This window comes from Anthonomus grandis, chromosome 18 (genome assembly GCF_022605725.1).
Source record: "Anthonomus grandis grandis chromosome 18, icAntGran1.3, whole genome shotgun sequence".
NCBI lineage: Eukaryota > Metazoa > Arthropoda > Insecta > Coleoptera > Curculionidae > Anthonomus > Anthonomus grandis.
Genome location: NC_065563.1, coordinates 6,531,876 through 6,548,705, shown reverse-complemented (window position 1 = coordinate 6,548,705; position 16,830 = coordinate 6,531,876). Strand labels below are relative to the sequence as shown.

Sequence of the window (16,830 nt, the reverse complement as noted above, 5' to 3'; positions counted from 1 at the left end):
GAGATGAGGTGCCTTCTTATCTCCCTCCTCCGCCTTCTTCACAGTGATAGTTCCATCCTCCTTGTCTGACCTGATCACTACCTTCAGGTCCGCCCTTGAAGCAGCGGAATTGTAGCTGCCGGATATTCCCGTTGTGGGCGATTCCGTGGATAGCCATTCTGGATCGTCTTCCCTTTTCAGAAGAGACTTGCCAAAGCCATCCTTCGTTTGGCCACTTGTTTATTCTTTCCGATGGTGTTTCTTTGTCCTTCCGAGGGCGCTTGCTGGTGACGGTCTGGTGCCCTTGGGGTGTCCCGTGGGCGGAATATCTCTCTTGACCGGTTCTGGCGGTCAACTCTTGTATCCCTTTTGGTCCCCGGCCCTCGGACCTTCTTCCACTCCTCTTTTTTGCTAGAAGTAGACGGGTGGCTGGCAGGGCCTCCCTCTGACTGGGCCTGGAGCCCGGCCCGGGTGTCATCTTTATTGGCCTCTCACTTTTCCTGTTTTTATATTCCCTTTTTTGCCGCTTTTTCCTTTCGGTGCGGCCTTTTTCCCTCATTTCCTTGGCTTCGAGGTCCGACCCTCCCTGCGGTGGCTGAACGCCTCCACTGAGTTGGTCACTAACAACCGTCTCCACTTCGAAGCTTGAACCTAGCAACTCCAACTCGTTTCCTGATAGTATTTCTCCATCAGTTTCTTCATGAGTGGGAACAGGAATTTCCAAATTAATTGGCTTTTCTTTCCCTTCTTTACTTTGGGGTGATTCTGACAATTAGATAGAGATTCTTTTTAAAAAGTGACGTAGTAGTACAAATGTAGTTGCGCATGTTTTGGATGCATCAGACGGTGCGTAAGCCTCTTTCAAAACCCCGCGTCCATATGTGACCAGGCTGACTTCTCATAAGGTTATGGACTCGCGACCGCGATTATATCCCCTGGATTGCGCAGCAGGGTCCTGCCCAGGCGCCACCATAACTACTACATAACCCGGGATTTTTCGAAAGATGATGGGGCAGCCCCCTATACTGGCTAAGATAGTACGGTACGGCCTGGGGAAAATCCCCTAAGACCCCAGTTGTTACATCGCTATCGCTTGGGGCGAACTTCCCTAGGGCCCGGCCTCAGTCAACACGGGAGCGTGCAAGGGGAGATATATGAATTCACTCTGATGCATGCGTGTCACCTCCTCCTTGTGGGTTTGAGATTCTCTGTTGCACTGCAAGTGGCCGATCATCAAATGACAGTATGCGCATTCTGCGTTCATTTGAAAGTCACCTTTCCCTGCGGTGTCTCAGGCGGAGTTCCTAGTATATGTAACTTTTACATTTTGCCATAGAATTTGGCATGCAAACAATTTATTTTATCAGAATAAATAATAAAGTAGATTCGATGACAGAATGTCGAAAAGTGTTTAAATATAGAAAGCTTCACTTCTATTCCAGAAATTTCAACATTGAGAATAATTTGTGGTTTATGAAAGTTTGACATTCTGCCATTGAATTCGGCACCCAAAAAAATCAAAGATGCTCAAATCGAGGTCAAAATGCGTCACTTTACTACCATTATAGAAATGTCGACATTTTTTGGGTTTAAAATTCGACTTCTAGTCATAAAATTCCTTGTATATGGAACTTTGACATTCTGCTATTCAATTCGGTACCCAAAAACTAAAAAAATTAAAAAATTAAAAAATTTAAAAAATTAAAAAAACAAGCATTGAATAACAAAATTTATTTAATCAGATTCCATAACATAATCTCCAGAGGTGAGAAAATGGAGATCAAAATGTCATATTTTGCTTTTGAGTTCATATAATTCCTAGTATATACAACTTTAACATTCTGCCATCGAATTCGGCATTCAACAAAATTTGACCAATTAAAGAAACAAAGATTAAATGACGGAATATACCTTATCCGGTTTAATTACAGAATGTCGAGAGGTTCTCAAATTCAAGTCAGAATTCTTTATTTCACTCCCGTTATAGGAATCTTAACATCAAGAATAGCCTTCTGAGCTTAAAGTTCGAAGAAAGTCATAAAATTCCTGATACATGTATCTTTGACATTCTGTCATTGAGTTCAGCACCTAACTCATCTACTGAAAAATTATAGAAGCAATATGTTCTTACTTGGAGAAAGAGGAAGAAGGCGATACTTCTGCCAGGCTGACCTCTAGTCATTCCAAGGGCTGAAGAACCCGATAAAAGAGAGATGCTAAAAACTTACTCAGTCATTCACTCACTTTCCTTTAAACTTTCCACTCATTTTCAGGTTTGAAGAAGTACGTCAACGTTACGAAAGACGAGAGTCACGCCAAGAGGACTTGAACATCATATCTGATCTGAAGCAAGTGATCGCCGAACAAGAGAAAGATCTCGCCTGCATAAACGAGGAGAAACGTTACTTCCAAATGAGGTTGATGGAGTTGGAGGCGCACCTCAAAGGTCCACCCTCCATCGAAGAGGAAGACTTTGAAGACGCAGAGTCTTTCAGAGGAGATGGGGGAGGTGAGATGTCCAAAAGGTCGAACTATTTACAGATCAACCCTGGGGAGAGCTCAGGGCTGGTGACTCAGAATGGACCGATCTTCATTCCACCGACAATACCAGAGGGTGAGGATGAGTCTTGAGGTGGTGCTTTTGGTGCGTTTACGTGTAAGGATCGAGGAATCGAACGAGAATTATATGGAAAACTGCCTGAAAGAAAACTCTTTTTTTTTCTGGGTGAAATTGTGTTACTATTTTAGATAATAAGTTACTGCATTATTGCTATTTTATATATATTTGTAATATTTCTTTTTGTTTGTCTTTACAAATAAACGTCATAACTGTACAGAATGGACTGTTTTATTTAAAAAAAAAAAAGTGAATATTCATTGAGCTTTGAACTAGCCACCCTCGGAGTTATCCTTTAAAGCTCTTCATAGATTAGCAGCTTTGTTAACGATTTTTTATCCAAAAAATGTATCTTACTGTGACTCTTAATACTTATCTCTAGTACGTCACCTTATTAAAAAACCCCAAATTTGTGTTTACATTTCTAAAAATTTATTACGTACTCATTGGTGTCAAGATACTTAAAGCATCAGGAAAATAGGTATTAACACATCATTTTATCTCTTATCTCAGATGTATATTTAAAAATATTTGAAAAAAATCGACAATAGCATCTGCCACTGTATTCACCATAAAAATGTTACTGCTGCTCACAGTGCTCTTAAGCAGTGTTGCAACTAGTTTTGCTACGCCAGTGCAAGACTTACGTCTAGACAACACCGCTTCTGTTGACCTAACCGCTGTAGCATGTGAAATCAACCCTTTCGCCACCACACCAGCCCCACTTCTGGTAAGAAACAGCAATTTCGTGTATCCTTCTGGAGCAGGTCGGAGCACCATCACTTTCGCTGCTGGAGAAACTATAGATTTTGCTTGTCCTGGTGGTAGATTGGTTTTGGATGGCGCTAGTACCACTTTACAGGTGGCCACCGCCTCCTGTGTCAGCGGTACCAGGTTTATCGTGAACAATGCCAGGTGAGAAACGATCTCAAAATATTCATTTATTAATCATTATAATGGGTAGGTACCTTTGGAATCAAGTGAGGTGCTCAGCCAATCCAGTATCTAGCTCAAGATATACAGGGAGGACATGTGAGGCCGGTGGGAGGGAGGCAGAAATCGGTTTTGCTATAACCACCTCGAGGTTTGCAAGGACAATGCTGATTTGCTTTGATGCAGCAAGGCAAACTACTATTTACTCTTATTATGACTTGATTCCTGCCATTAATCAGCAAATAACAGGTAAAAAGCAATATTCTTATTTTCCTTTTATCATTTGTTAGCTCTCATGCTCACTCTTTCTCTAATTTATTTAATAGGTAGTAAATGTGATGATGGTATTAATCAGAATAATAATTCATCAATAATTGAACTCAATAGGTGAGAGGGATCATCCCAAATCCGGTTTTATTTGTAGGACTTATTTTTTATAAAATTTTAAAATTACCACCTAAACTTAGTTTATGCTCCGATGATGTGCCAAATTATTTTCTGATAAAAAGTGTATGCAGTATTTCATATTTATAGACTCAGTGTTTCCAGCATTGTGGAAGCATATTCATAATGTACCTATTTTTAAATCTTATAAATCTCCTAAAGGTTTTTGTCTAAAATCTGCCATTCCAAAACTCCTAAATAATCTAATTTATGACCAATTATATTTTAATAGTAAAGAACAATTACTTAACCAGCAGCATATGGCTTTTTACATTGACAAACTTGTTGGTATTTCAGCGAAGCTTGTTAAGTTTCTTTCTTTAGGTGGGTACTACTTACACAGACAGGGTCGATCATGCTGTTCCACTCAGGAAGCTGGATGTTTTTGATTTTTCCAATCTTATAGCAGCATGGTTTGGGGACTTTCTCTGGGGTAGAACTCAACAGTCAAAGATCAGTAATGCAAGATCAAGTCATGTGATTGTTACTTCTTCACCTTTACCTGTTCACCTTCATATTCATAAATGACGTTAATATTTATTTTAGAAACAGTTACTTTTTGGTTTTTGCTGACAACGTAAAGTTTTATAGGTACGAGGTATCTTCTTACGATCTTATTGCAGAGTGATCTACATAGGCTCAACGAAAAGTCTATTGCCAAATGCAATTCTTTAATATTGGGTAAATGTAAGTTAAATTTATATGTCTTTAGTTGTGTCACAGTTGGAATATGCCTTATTAATACGGTCCCCATTTTATATGATTAGTTGCAATGATCTGGAAAGAGTTAAAAATAAATTTATCGGGTTGTGCTTATACAAACTTGCTATGGGAATTCCCAATGACCATGTATATGATGATGCTCGGAGGGTATTGGACCTAAAAACATGGTCAAAAATTTTGCTCTGAAATGCTTGAAACAATATTTTTCAATATTCCTTTCAGAAATTTCAGGCAAAATAGATTGTTCTTATGTAGGTACAAGTGATGTTAAATAAATAAATATCCTATAATATATTCGAAATAGACTTAGAACATTGAAAGACTAGAAGTAGCATGCCGTGGAACTATGGACAGGTTTGTTTGCTTGCAACATCTCTGATGCAATGATGCCAAATGCTTATAGATAAATGGCAAAAATCACTTTATACTATCATAAAAATTTTCAGTTGTTTCCGAAGGCTCAAAACAATACTACTGCTCCCCTTTAATAAAATATCAAGCATTTTTTTAAAATAAATTTGATAAAATACTCTATATCGAAGTCAATATTAACTTTAAATAAATGAAAATAAAGTAAGAAAAAACGAGAAAACGGTAATGGCATCGCAACGCCGCTCGATCGCATTGTTGTTGCCACTGATACAAGCACTCTCTACCAGTAACGGCGTCAACAAATATTTACCTGATAAATTTTTATTAATTATTATAGAGTTTGAGTATAAGTAATATTACCATTTATGAGCTATTTATGTGTTTTTTTAACGGACTTCGTTAGAGGAAGGTCCTAATAAAAGGCACCATTTTTGTCAAAGCATTTTTCTGGAAATTAAATATTTTATTAATATTATAGATTTCTTAATAAATCAAGTTTTAAGACACAAATTATTAACATTTTGCAAAATTTTATTGTTATTATTATATTGGACAAAACTCAGTTTTACATCACATACTTTATATCACATAATATATACTTCTATGGTGCTGACTTTTTCAAAGGGACGGTATTGATTTAGCGGAAAGAGTTAAAACTACAAGGATGTTCAAATTGTGAAGTAGTTGCAGGTTTTTTATAGGTTATAAGATTTTTATTATGAGTATTTAGCCTGTACAATGGTTTTGAGACATTTAACAGTGACCTATATAATACCTAATACCAAATATTATATCATATTAATTTATACTAAAAAACAAAGCTTACCTAAGAATAAAGACTATGTACAATAGATTAGATTAGTTTATTAGTAGTAATATACAAACAAGTACTTTTACAAGTCAAATAAAATATGTAGTATGTTGGGCTTTTTCGAAAATCATGTTATTATTTCTTAAGTATTTTAATAATGACTTGAGACATCTAATTCAATTTCTTTGGGGCAAATTTGTTTATTGCAATCTTCGAATTTTAATTTTTTGTTCTTTATTTTTTTTCCATAATTTGGTAACAAGTGATTTAGCTTTTGAAACGGTGGAATCAGTACTTAGGTCCTCAGGATATCATTTTGATTTTACCCTAGAATAATATACATAAAAATATAGTATTACCAAAATTAAAAAGAAAAAATTAAAAAAATGTATTATAATAATCCAATTGATCAATAAAATGTATGTTATTATAAAGAATCTTTGTAATATCAGACATTTGATTAATTGCATTTAATTAAACAAATATAACACAATAAAATACTATATCACTTTTAAATAAGATATATAGAATAGGATGATACATGGCATAAAACTAGTAGTCTATTTTGAGCGTATTTTTACCTTTTCCTTGGCAGAGTCAGGGAATGTGTAGCAGTTAAACAAAAACGGCTTGGATGAGAAATAGTAATTGTTGACCTAGACCCCACGGTTACTGTAGAACTTTTAATCTCAGATGCAGTTATTGTTGATGATGAATGATCAGATCTGTAATTATACAAAATTTGGTGTATCAAGAATATTAATCTATTTTAATTATCCATACTTGTCTATATTAGCTTCACTGTTTGTACTATATAGCATTTTGGAAGCATAAAAGAAAGTTTTTGCACTCTTCAGGAAAGCTACCCCTGCAGCTTTGAAGGGTAAATCACTTGGTAAATTAATTGAATTATTGGCTGCTGTATTTTTAACCAGTGCATCAGAAATCCTCGTAAAAAAATAGTTTTACATACATACCTAATTTAATAAGTATTAGGTATAAATAAAGCTTATATGAGTAACACTAATCCTTTTTTTGACAATTTTTTTATACTAGAAAAATATATTTAAAAAAAAAATACCTTTGAGGTAGAGCTGATTTTTTTAATAAAGTCTGGCTACTGATAATATTATCTTCCTTATATAAGAAATCACTTCTAAGGATGTGATCTGAACAAACAAATATGTTCTGTTAATTGTGTTGATTTCCATTAATGAAATCCATTGTTCCCTTTGGGTATATATTAGGCAGTCTATGATAAGTATTTGATATTTATTCAAAAAGCAAAAAAAATTACAGTAATGAATTAATATGTGGTGCCAATTACTATATATATTATTGTAAGTTGCAATGTGATAAAACAAAAAAAAATTATCGACCAAATTTTAGGGAAAGACAAAATTAACTTTATACATAGATATCAATATCTAAATAAATTTCAAAATTCTTTAAAGGCAATAAAAAATTAATAATTGCATCTATCTACCTAATGTCTATATTAAAAAAACATAACTATACATAGATAGGTACATGGGTATTAGGTATGCCTTCTTTCTGCCAAAACAACAAAAAAAAACATAAAATCCTGTAATAAAACCAGGGACAAAATTCTAGTTTTATATTTTTTTATAGCCTATTGATAGATGAATATGTTCAAAAAAATATTTAGATTTAAAAATATAAATATTTTGGTATTTTACGCACACTTTCACATTCAAGTTTTTATTAGGTTTATCTATAAGATCCCCTATTCTACGTTTATGATGATGGTTACCCCATGATGTGATGTTATGAAAGTATCGGTACTTACTTGTGAAAAGATCGGCTTGAATCACCTTTTTATCATGATGCGGCACAAACGACACAAGTTTTTCCCATCCTAGTAATTTAAAAAAACACTAAAATGTGGCCTTTTTCCTTTTGAAACCGAAAATTAAAGAAAATACACGAATCCCGAAAATAAACAAAAAGCTGTTTGACAGATGACACTACACGTATGGCTCAGGCGCTTAAGCTTCGGTGTTGTCGCTTCAAATTTTTTAGAAGCAGTTTTAGGGATAATAATGTCAATAATTGTTTTTTTTGGCTTAAGGATATTATATTTATTCTTAAAATAGGTTAATTGTAGTATTTAAACTTTTTATTTTAAATTTTCCTATAAAATACAACACAAATAAGTTAAATTAACGTTATAATGGTTGTTAAAATATAGCTAAAAATTTCCTCCGTTGGAAATTTGCGTCGACTTGACAACAGAGAATCGGCAAATATATTTGTAAACAAAACACCCCTCTTGCCCCTGTGCACATGTTGGACTCAAACAAAGTTGTTGTTTACTAATTCTAGCCTTTCAATGTTCTAAGGAAATAGATAAATATTTAGGTTATTATGGAAGATTTTACATGGTATTTGATCAACACTGGGTAATTTTGTGTTTTGCCACGGTTTTTATAATTGTTTTAAATATGTATGTAGTGATTATTTCTTATTGAGTACATTATTAGCTATTCAGAATTTTTTTATATCTATTTTTTTTTATTATTATTTTTATTAAAAGTATAATGTTAAAATAAGGGTAATGCTAAAATATACAGCTTAGATTAATATTTATTTTTGTAATAGGACTTTTGCGTTTTTATACATTTATTTTTGCCATTAACTAAAATTACAAGAATTTTAAACTCGTGCGCCTTTTTAAAAAAAATCCCTACGGCATCGAGGCTGAAGCGTGAGTGCGCGGAGGATGGCATTCGTACTGAATCAATCGCCCGGTCAAGTCAATAGTGACCGCAACAAATTTTTCTCGTTGATTGACACGTACTTTGGCGTGTCGCCGCAGAGCCCTTTTGGGCATTTATGTTACCGGACAAACGGTGCAAGGCCTTGCAGGACATCCATTCGAGCCAGTCAGGTAAGCCCTTTGTTCTGGGATTTTTTCCGCGAAATTTATTTTTCTTTACCCGCAAAATTTAAGTAAAATTTTATATTCGAATTTTTGAACCAGCTTAAAGCTACAAAACATTTTTTTGGTCCATTCGTAGCCGAATTGTTTATTCAGCTTTTATTCTATTTATTGAACCTTGTTTGATGGCAAAATTAATTAAAAAGTTACTTTAATTATTTGTCTTTTAATTAAACACCAAAACTGTGTATTTTCCATTCCATAAAGCATACATTTCGCAATTTTTGACAAAACACCAAAGTCATTTGTAATTTTTTGAAAATATTATTTACTAGTAAACCTAATTATTAAACCAAAAATAGCCAAGTTACCGAGCATTGTTCGTGGCCTTGAAGGTGCTTCGCATTCTTCCAACTACGTTTTCAGTTTTTTATTGTTTTGGAATTTAGGCACTACAAATGCTTGTTTATTTTTATTTTTTTAAAGATTTAATTCAAATTAAAAATTTTTTTTGAAGGTTAAAACTAGTACTGACAACTGGCTGTTCTCCTTATTGACATAAAAAATTTTACTTAATTTAGCTGCATTAATTAAGTCATTTTTTTTTTTATTTAAATAAGCAAAATGAGTAATAAACAAGAAAAACTTGAAGTTTTAAAGATTAAACGTTCTGTTGTTGTAAATCGATTAAGGGAAGTTTATGAACTTGCAATAAATTGTATGGGGGATGAAAAATTAGAAAGAAATTGGCAAGTGCATTGCGATGATTTGCAAAAATATTTTAATTATTTCGAAAATTACCATTTTGCTATAATAAGTCATAAAGATATGGAAGAAGAGCAGTTAGAAGTAGAGGAGAATGTTAGAAAAGAGTTCGATGACCAATATTATTCTATAAAGACTGTTCAAAAAGAGTTATTAATCAAATTGGAAGTAAAACCTAATGATTTAAATGTCTCTAACTTTGTTGGTCAAGCTCAGACTCTTAATGCAAAATTGCCTAAACTAACTTTGCCCATTTTTGATGGCAACTTTAAGCAATGGCCCACCTTTTTTGATTTATATAAAAGTCTTATACATAATCAAGCCAGTATTTCAAATACCGAAAAATTTCAGTATCTATTAACCTTTTTACGAGGTGAACCCATAAAAAATATTTCCATAAAAAATATACCACTAACTAGTGACAATTATGAAATCGCACTTGATACTTTGGTAAATAGGTATCAAAATAAAAGAATTCTTGCCAATACTTATTGGAATGAAATAACAAACGTCGTTTCCTTAACAAAATCTCAAAGGCCACCTCATGCGGCTTTGAGATATATTTTAGACATTTTTTCAAAAAATCTCGAAGCTCTTAAATTGTTGGGGTTTCCAGTAGGAAGTTGGGACTTTGTCTTATTTAATTTACTTTTGCAAAAGTTAGATTCAGAACTTATACAAAAATTTGAGCTTGCTCATGGCCATTTAGAGATACCCACATATAGTCATCTGCGAATATTCCTAAACAATCATTGTAAAGTTTTGGAAACACTAGCAAATTCTTCATTTGATATGCAAAAAAATTATAATTTCTTAAAAAGTAAGAATAAAACTCATGTTAATGCTTACTCGACCGCAATTCAGCCTAATTTAAAATGTAAAATATGTAAATTGGCTCATACATTATCAAACTGTTCACATTTTCTTCAAAAGAACCCAAAAGAGCGCTATCATATGTCCAAACAAAATAAAATTTGTATAAATTGTTTAAGTACTTCCCATACTTTTTCGAAATGCAATTCAAAATCTGTCTGCCGTACATGTCAATCACGCCACCATACACTTTTACATTTTGACAACTCTTTTACTTCTGTACTAGGCTCTTCTAGTACGAGGTACTAGAAGAGCCCTCTTCTAGTACCTCGCACCATGCGACCCTAGGCTCTGCGCCAAATTTTGGACATAATTTGCAAAATACGCACATGTCCAACCCTTTTCCAGGTGTTAAACCTAGTACATCCACCGCTAATTATTTAAAAGGCTCATCTGATCAAGAGGCTTCTCAAAATCATGCCTGTAATTTAGCCCCTAATTTATCCTCAAATCAAGATATTAATAGCTTTTTTAGCTCAATGCATAACGACTCATTCGTTTTATTGGCAACCGCAATTATTGCAGTTTTGGATGCTCAGAATAATCCACACCGTATTCGGGTGTTGTTGGATAGTGCCAGCCAGGCAAATTTTATTTCCGAGCGATGTTTTAAACGCTTAGGATTGAGAAGATCATTTTGTAATATTACTATAAAAGGTGTAGATCAAATGAATAGTATGTCGTCAAAAGGTTGTACCTCTCCTACCATTAACCCGCTAGACAAGCCACAAATTTCAATGTCTATCGATGCTATTGTTCTGCCTCAAATTTGTGCAGATTTACCGCATACATTTTTTAAAATTTTGTGGGACCATCTTAAAAATCTCCAGTTAGCTGACCCTAAATTTAATATTCCCAGTGGAATTGATGTTCTCTTAGGTGGGGATATATTTCCTTTAATTCTTCAGCCTGGAAAAGTTTTAGGCAACGCAAATGAGCCTATTGCTTTAAAAACAATTTTTGGATGGGTTTTAATGAGTAAAATTAACTTGTCACCTAAGCAACCAATGTATTCCTTTTGTACATCAGCTCTCGACAATTCCTTAGATTGCCTTCAAAGGTTTTGGAAGTTGGAGGAAATTCCAAAAGTTGTTCCTTGGACCGCAGATGAGCGTGCAGTAGAGGAAAACTTTCAAAACACTCAAAGACGTACTCCATCAGGTCGTTTTATTGTAAATCTATCCTTCAAACAGGGAGAACCCTATTTCTCTGAATCTCGTGCTTTAGCTGAAAGGCGTTTTTAAAATTTAGAAAAACGCTTAATTCAGAATCCCATTTTGTATGAGGCTTATAACAGTTTTATGAGTACATACGGTGTTTCTTCTGCCCCTTTTCTTGCTCTACGATGTATTCAGCAGCTAGCCATCGAGGGTAAAAATAAGTTTTTTAAAGCTTCTAATGTTTTATTTAATCATGTTTTTGTTGACGATATCGCCTACAGTTGTAGTACGCTCGAGGAGGCTTTAGAGACCAAACAGGAGTTAATCACACTTTTAGCCCAGGGTAATTTTGAGCTCAGAAAATGGTCAAGCAATAATATTGAATTTTTAAAAACTATCCCTGAAGATGCTTATCAGTCTCGCTCCTTTTTGGAAGGTGAGCACGATACGTATTTAAAAGTATTAGGACTTCATTGGTGCCCTACTGAAGATATTTTTTCATATAAGATTAAAGTTTTTAGTAGTCAATGTACAAAGCGAGCAATACTTTCTGAAGTAGCCCGCATTTTTGACCCGTTAGGTTTTTTTATCACCAGTAACCTTTTTGTTAAAGCATATTCTTCAACTTCTTTGGAGTCACGGACTTCAATGGGATGATATTGCTTCAGATAGCATTGTGGCTCAGTGGGAACATTACAAAAAGGAGCTATCTATGCTTTCACATTTAAAAATCCCTAGATTTTGTTTTCTTTGTGGCTATACGTCAGTGCAACTTCATGGGTTCGGAGATGCCTCAAGTATTGGTTATGCTGCCTGTATTTATTTTCGGCTTGAATCTGTTCAGGGAATTTCGACCTTTCTTGTTTGTGGAAAAAGTAAAGTTGCACCTTTAAAATCCATTACTCTTCCAAGATTGGAACTATGTGCCGCTTTACTATTGGCTAAACTTATTGAGTCAGTTTTAAAGTCTTTCCCCAGTGTACATTTTCAAATTTTCGCTTGGTCAGATTCGTCAGTAGCCTTATCGTGGATTAAAGCACCCCCTTATAAATGGAAAAATTTTGTTGCCAACCGCGTATCCCAAATTCAGCAAATAGTTGCCCCAGAATATTGGTATCACGTTTCGTCAGAGGACAATCCTGCTGATTGCGCCTCTAGAGGATTGCTGCCCTCGAAACTTCATGATTTTCATTTGTGGTGGAAGGGTCCTCATTGGCTTTCCAAGCCAGAAAATGCTTGGCCACAATCAACATTCATTTATATGGCTGGCGAAGCTTCATCCAAAGAGGAAAAGAAATTAGTCTTTTGTCTTATAAAGTATGACCATGCTTTAAAGGGTTTATTGCAAAAATTTTCATCTTTACAGAAAATTCTAAGAATTGTGACTTATTGTTTAACGTTTTTTAAGGCTTTAAAATTTAAAAACAAAGAATTTAATAGGTATCCCCTTGACGAACCTGAACTTTTTGATAGTCTTCTTATTATTGTGAAATATGCACAAATAGAATGTTTAAATGAGGATATTTCGAGTTTGATAAAAAATGGTCGTTGCTCAAAACCCTTGCAAAAACTTTCTCCCTTTCTTGATAATCAGGGTCTCTTCAGGGTGGGCGGCCGATTAAGTTATTCTCAATTAAGTTTTGATCAAAGACATCCGTTGCTATTACTGCGACAACATCGATTAACAACCCTGTTAATTGAAGACTTTCATAAAAAATACTTACATTGTGGAGTGCAAAATCTTCACTTTCTTATTTCTCAAAATTTTTGGATTATAGGCCCAACACAGGCCCCAAGCACCAACCCCTATATTTCCCAAAATGGGAGACTTACCCTCTTATAGAGTCACGCAAATCAAACCGTTTTTGTGCACGTCTGTTAACTTTGCAGGCCCGTTTTCTATAACTCTTGCAAGAGCCCGAGGTGCTAAATCTCAGAAAGCCTACATTTCCTTATTTGTCTGTTGTTCTACTAAGGCCATTCATATCGAGTTAGTTTCGGATCTTTCCACGCAAGCATTTCTTGCTGCCCTTCGGCGATTTATGGCACGTCGTGGCAGAGTAAGATATTTACGTTTAGATTGTGGCACAAATTTTGTTGGTGCCTCGAAATACCTTCTGGGAATTTGTGAAAAGGCTAGTGCTGAAGAAAAAATAGCTTGGCGCTTTAACCCCCCGTCTTCTCCCCATTTTGGTGGATTACATGAAGCAGGTGTAAAAGCAGCAAAATCGCATTTAGTTCGTATTGTAGGCGAGCAAATACTTTCCTATGAGGAGTTCTACACATTTTTAGTACAAATTGAAGCTGTGCTGAATTCTAGGCCTCTAGGACCGTTAAGTTCCGATCCCAATGATTTTTTGCCGCTTACTCCCGGACATTTTCTCACTTTATCTCCCTTATCAACTATTCCAGACCCAGACTTAAGTACCCAAAATATTAAAAGACTTAATCGCTGGCAACTTTTAATCCACTTTCATCAGGTTTTCTGGAAACGTTGGCATTTGGAGTATCTTAATACTCTCCAGCAACGCCAAAAATGGCAAAAAATTGTCCGTGATATAACCCCAGGTACTATGGTGGTAATTAAGGACGAATTAAGTCCTCCCTTAAAATGGAAGCTCGGACGAATAGAAAGTACTTTTCCTGGCAAAGATGGCGTAGTGCGTGTCGCGTCAATAAAGACTAATAAGGGTGTCTTTACTAGGCCAGTGGTAAAGTTATGTCCCCTTCCCATTTATGAAAATTAATTTTTTTTCTTCACTTTTCTTAATTAAAAATTATTATAGTTTAAAGTGGTGGTATAATTTGGTGGTATTGGTTTACATTGGGAATTTTTTTTTGGAATGCGATGCGAAGTATTATATTCTGACTTGCTTATGTTATAAATGATTTTGTTTTATTTTACTTAGATGGTTATACTGTTTTTTTTTGATTTTCAATATTTTCAATAAAAAAATAAATGCTATGCATTTTGGTGGGCGGTTTATGTTGCGTTTTTATACATTTATTTTTCCCATTAACTAAAATTACAAGAACTTTAAACTCGTGCGCGTTTTTAAAAAAAATCCCTACGGCATCGAGGCTAAAGCGTGAGTGCGCGGAGGATGGCATTCGTAATGAATCAATCGCCCGGTCAAGTCAATTGTGACCGCAACAAAGTTTTCTCGTTGATTGACACGTACTTTGGCGTATCGCCGCAGAGCCCTTTTGGGCATTTATGTTACCGGACAAACGGTGCAAGGCCTTGCAGGACATCCATTCGAGCCAGTCAGGTAAGCCCTTTGTTCTGGGATTTTTTCCGCGAAATTTATTTTTCTTTACCCGCAAAATTTAAGTAAAATTTTATATTCGAATTTTTGAACCAGCTTAAAGCTACAAAACAAGGACTGAATGAATTTTTGACATTCTGCCATTGAATTCGGCACCCATGCAAATAATATTATTATTAATAATCCAAAAAAACCTTCCACATAAACACTTGCTCATTCTTGCTTATTAAACTCACAAGAACTGACCCAAATTTGATTTCCAGGTACTCCACGTCCAAGTTGGACTCAGGGTTCAGGCATGTTCACTCTAAACAACGTTAACACCTTGTACACTACTGCCACTCAGAGAGTGACCATCAATGGTTTGCTTGGGTTATCATCAACCAGCACCACGGTCATCCAGAACAACAACTACTTCTTATCCAGGGGTCACCTGACTGCCCGTAGTGATTTCTTTTACGCAGCGCAACAAAACAGCACTTTCCACTTTCTGAACGCGCTGCCTCAATGGCAAACCTTCAACGGATTCAACTGGGACCAAGCCGAGAAGGACGTGCAAGACTATGCCGAGAGAAACAATGCTCAGCTGCAAGTCTGGACTGGTATGAAACTGTAAAATCACCTTCTAGGTCTATTAATGGTCATTTTTTCAGGTGGATTTAACATGACCACTTTGCCTCACTCACGTACCGGAGTAGAAACTGAACTTTACCTGTCCGTGAGTGGATCTCAGAGACTTCTTCCAGTTCCAGATCTTTTCTGGAAGGTTGTTTATAACCCGACGACTAAAAGAGGAGTCGCCCTCATTGGTGTTAACAATCCTTACAAGACAGCCAATCAGATCAACAGGTTCTGTGATGATCGATCGGACTTGCTCACATGGTTGAACTGGAGGAAAAATGACCAGGCCAGAGGGATTTCTTGGGCGTGTACTGTGCCAGCCTTCCGGAGAATCGTTAACAGTTTTCCTAATGTAGAAATTAGTGGCCTTTTGTTTTAGTTTGAGCATTATTCAATAAAGGCTTCGTATGTATAAGATATGAACCATGAGGCGTTAAAGAGCTTGCAGATGAAGTTGAGAGTGTTTTATTAGCTCAGGTGGTTTCTAGTTCAATTCTTGTCTTAGCTTTTTTCATTACAAGTTCAAGAAATAAAAGAGCAAATGAAGCAAAGCTGATGATACATAAGATTATATTAAATAAGAATAAAGGTGAAATTACACTGCGACCTATAAGGTCTATTGTGTGTCGCTTTCTAATAACTGCTCAATGTTACTCTCAAGTCAAATTTTGTGCCTTTAGTGAAGGAATGATTCCTGCCAAAACTTCATGTTATTCCTTCTAAAATTTCTACGCATGAAGGCTATGATGTATGGCACGATTTCCGGTAACGGTTTCGCATACAGTTACTAGGTGTTTTGACGTCGCTTTTTTCTTCCCGCAGAATCTGCATTCACTTGTCGGTTCTAGTTTTAATTTCCTGTGGTGTTCTCGAACGTGACAATATCGCGTCACAAAACCTGTGAGAATACGTAATTTCGTTGTAGTTAAACTTACTAGAGCTTTAGATCTTTTTGAATCGATGGTGCTTAAGACATTTTGAATTGTCTCAACCTCGGATGATCATCCCAGAGGCGTTCTCTGAGTTCTTTTGCGATTTTTGAAAGCTCATATAATTAAATACTCTTGCCTATGCCGCAGAAAGGTTTCGGTCCCACAAACTGAGTGCCGGAACTCTTTCTTGTCAAAATATTGGCTTCCTCGTTACCCTCTGCATGCCTGGGTACCCAGGTCCCTAAAATATTTTAACTTTATTTTTCTTTCGTAGCTCATTAAGTTTCCCTAAACCAGTCTCTATCAGAACTGACGACTGAGCTCAGAACTCCTATAAGCGCTTTACTGTTGATTAACATTGGAGTGTCCTGCTTGAGATAGTGTCTATCCAGGATTAATAGGAAGGGAAAAAAAAAATGGCGCCGACTA

General features: G+C 35.5%; 2 protein-coding genes across 6 annotated transcripts in view; both read left to right on the top strand.

Annotated features, from left to right (window-relative positions):
- Positions 1–2,818, top strand: part of LOC126746897 (protein FAM184A-like) — a 115,440-nt gene extending 112,622 nt beyond the window's left edge. For all 5 annotated transcript variants that reach the window (XM_050455305.1, XM_050455303.1, XM_050455304.1 and 2 more), the window contains one exon: positions 2,253–2,818. In XM_050455305.1, the coding sequence (XP_050311262.1) occupies positions 2,253–2,610 (358 nt within the window). In that variant the 3' untranslated portion in view covers positions 2,611–2,818. The remainder of the gene's footprint in view (positions 1–2,252) is intronic.
- Positions 2,819–3,066: 248 nt separating this feature from the next.
- On the top strand, positions 3,067–15,892 carry LOC126746906 (uncharacterized). The gene is made up of 4 exons (XM_050455329.1): positions 3,067–3,511; positions 3,561–3,778; positions 15,112–15,450; positions 15,502–15,892. Exons 1-4 carry the CDS (start codon positions 3,174–3,176, stop codon positions 15,846–15,848), a joined length of 1,242 nt encoding a protein of 413 aa, XP_050311286.1. The 5' UTR covers positions 3,067–3,173; the 3' UTR covers positions 15,849–15,892.
- Positions 15,893–16,830: the final 938 nt, after the last annotated feature.

What these genes read in the sequence shown, in the direction of transcription:
- LOC126746906 (XM_050455329.1), top strand. Translation starts at nt 3,174, where the DNA reads ATGTTACTGCTGCTCACAGTGCTCTTAAGCAGTGTTGCAACTAGTTTT. An exon ending in TTTATCGTGAACAATGCCAG is followed by an intron (nt 3,512 to 3,560) that starts GTGAGAAACGAT and finishes TATAATGGGTAG; the next exon opens with GTACCTTTGGAATCAAGTGA. An exon ending in TCAGCTGCAAGTCTGGACTG is followed by an intron (nt 15,451 to 15,501) that starts GTATGAAACTGT and finishes TCATTTTTTCAG; the next exon opens with GTGGATTTAACATGACCACT.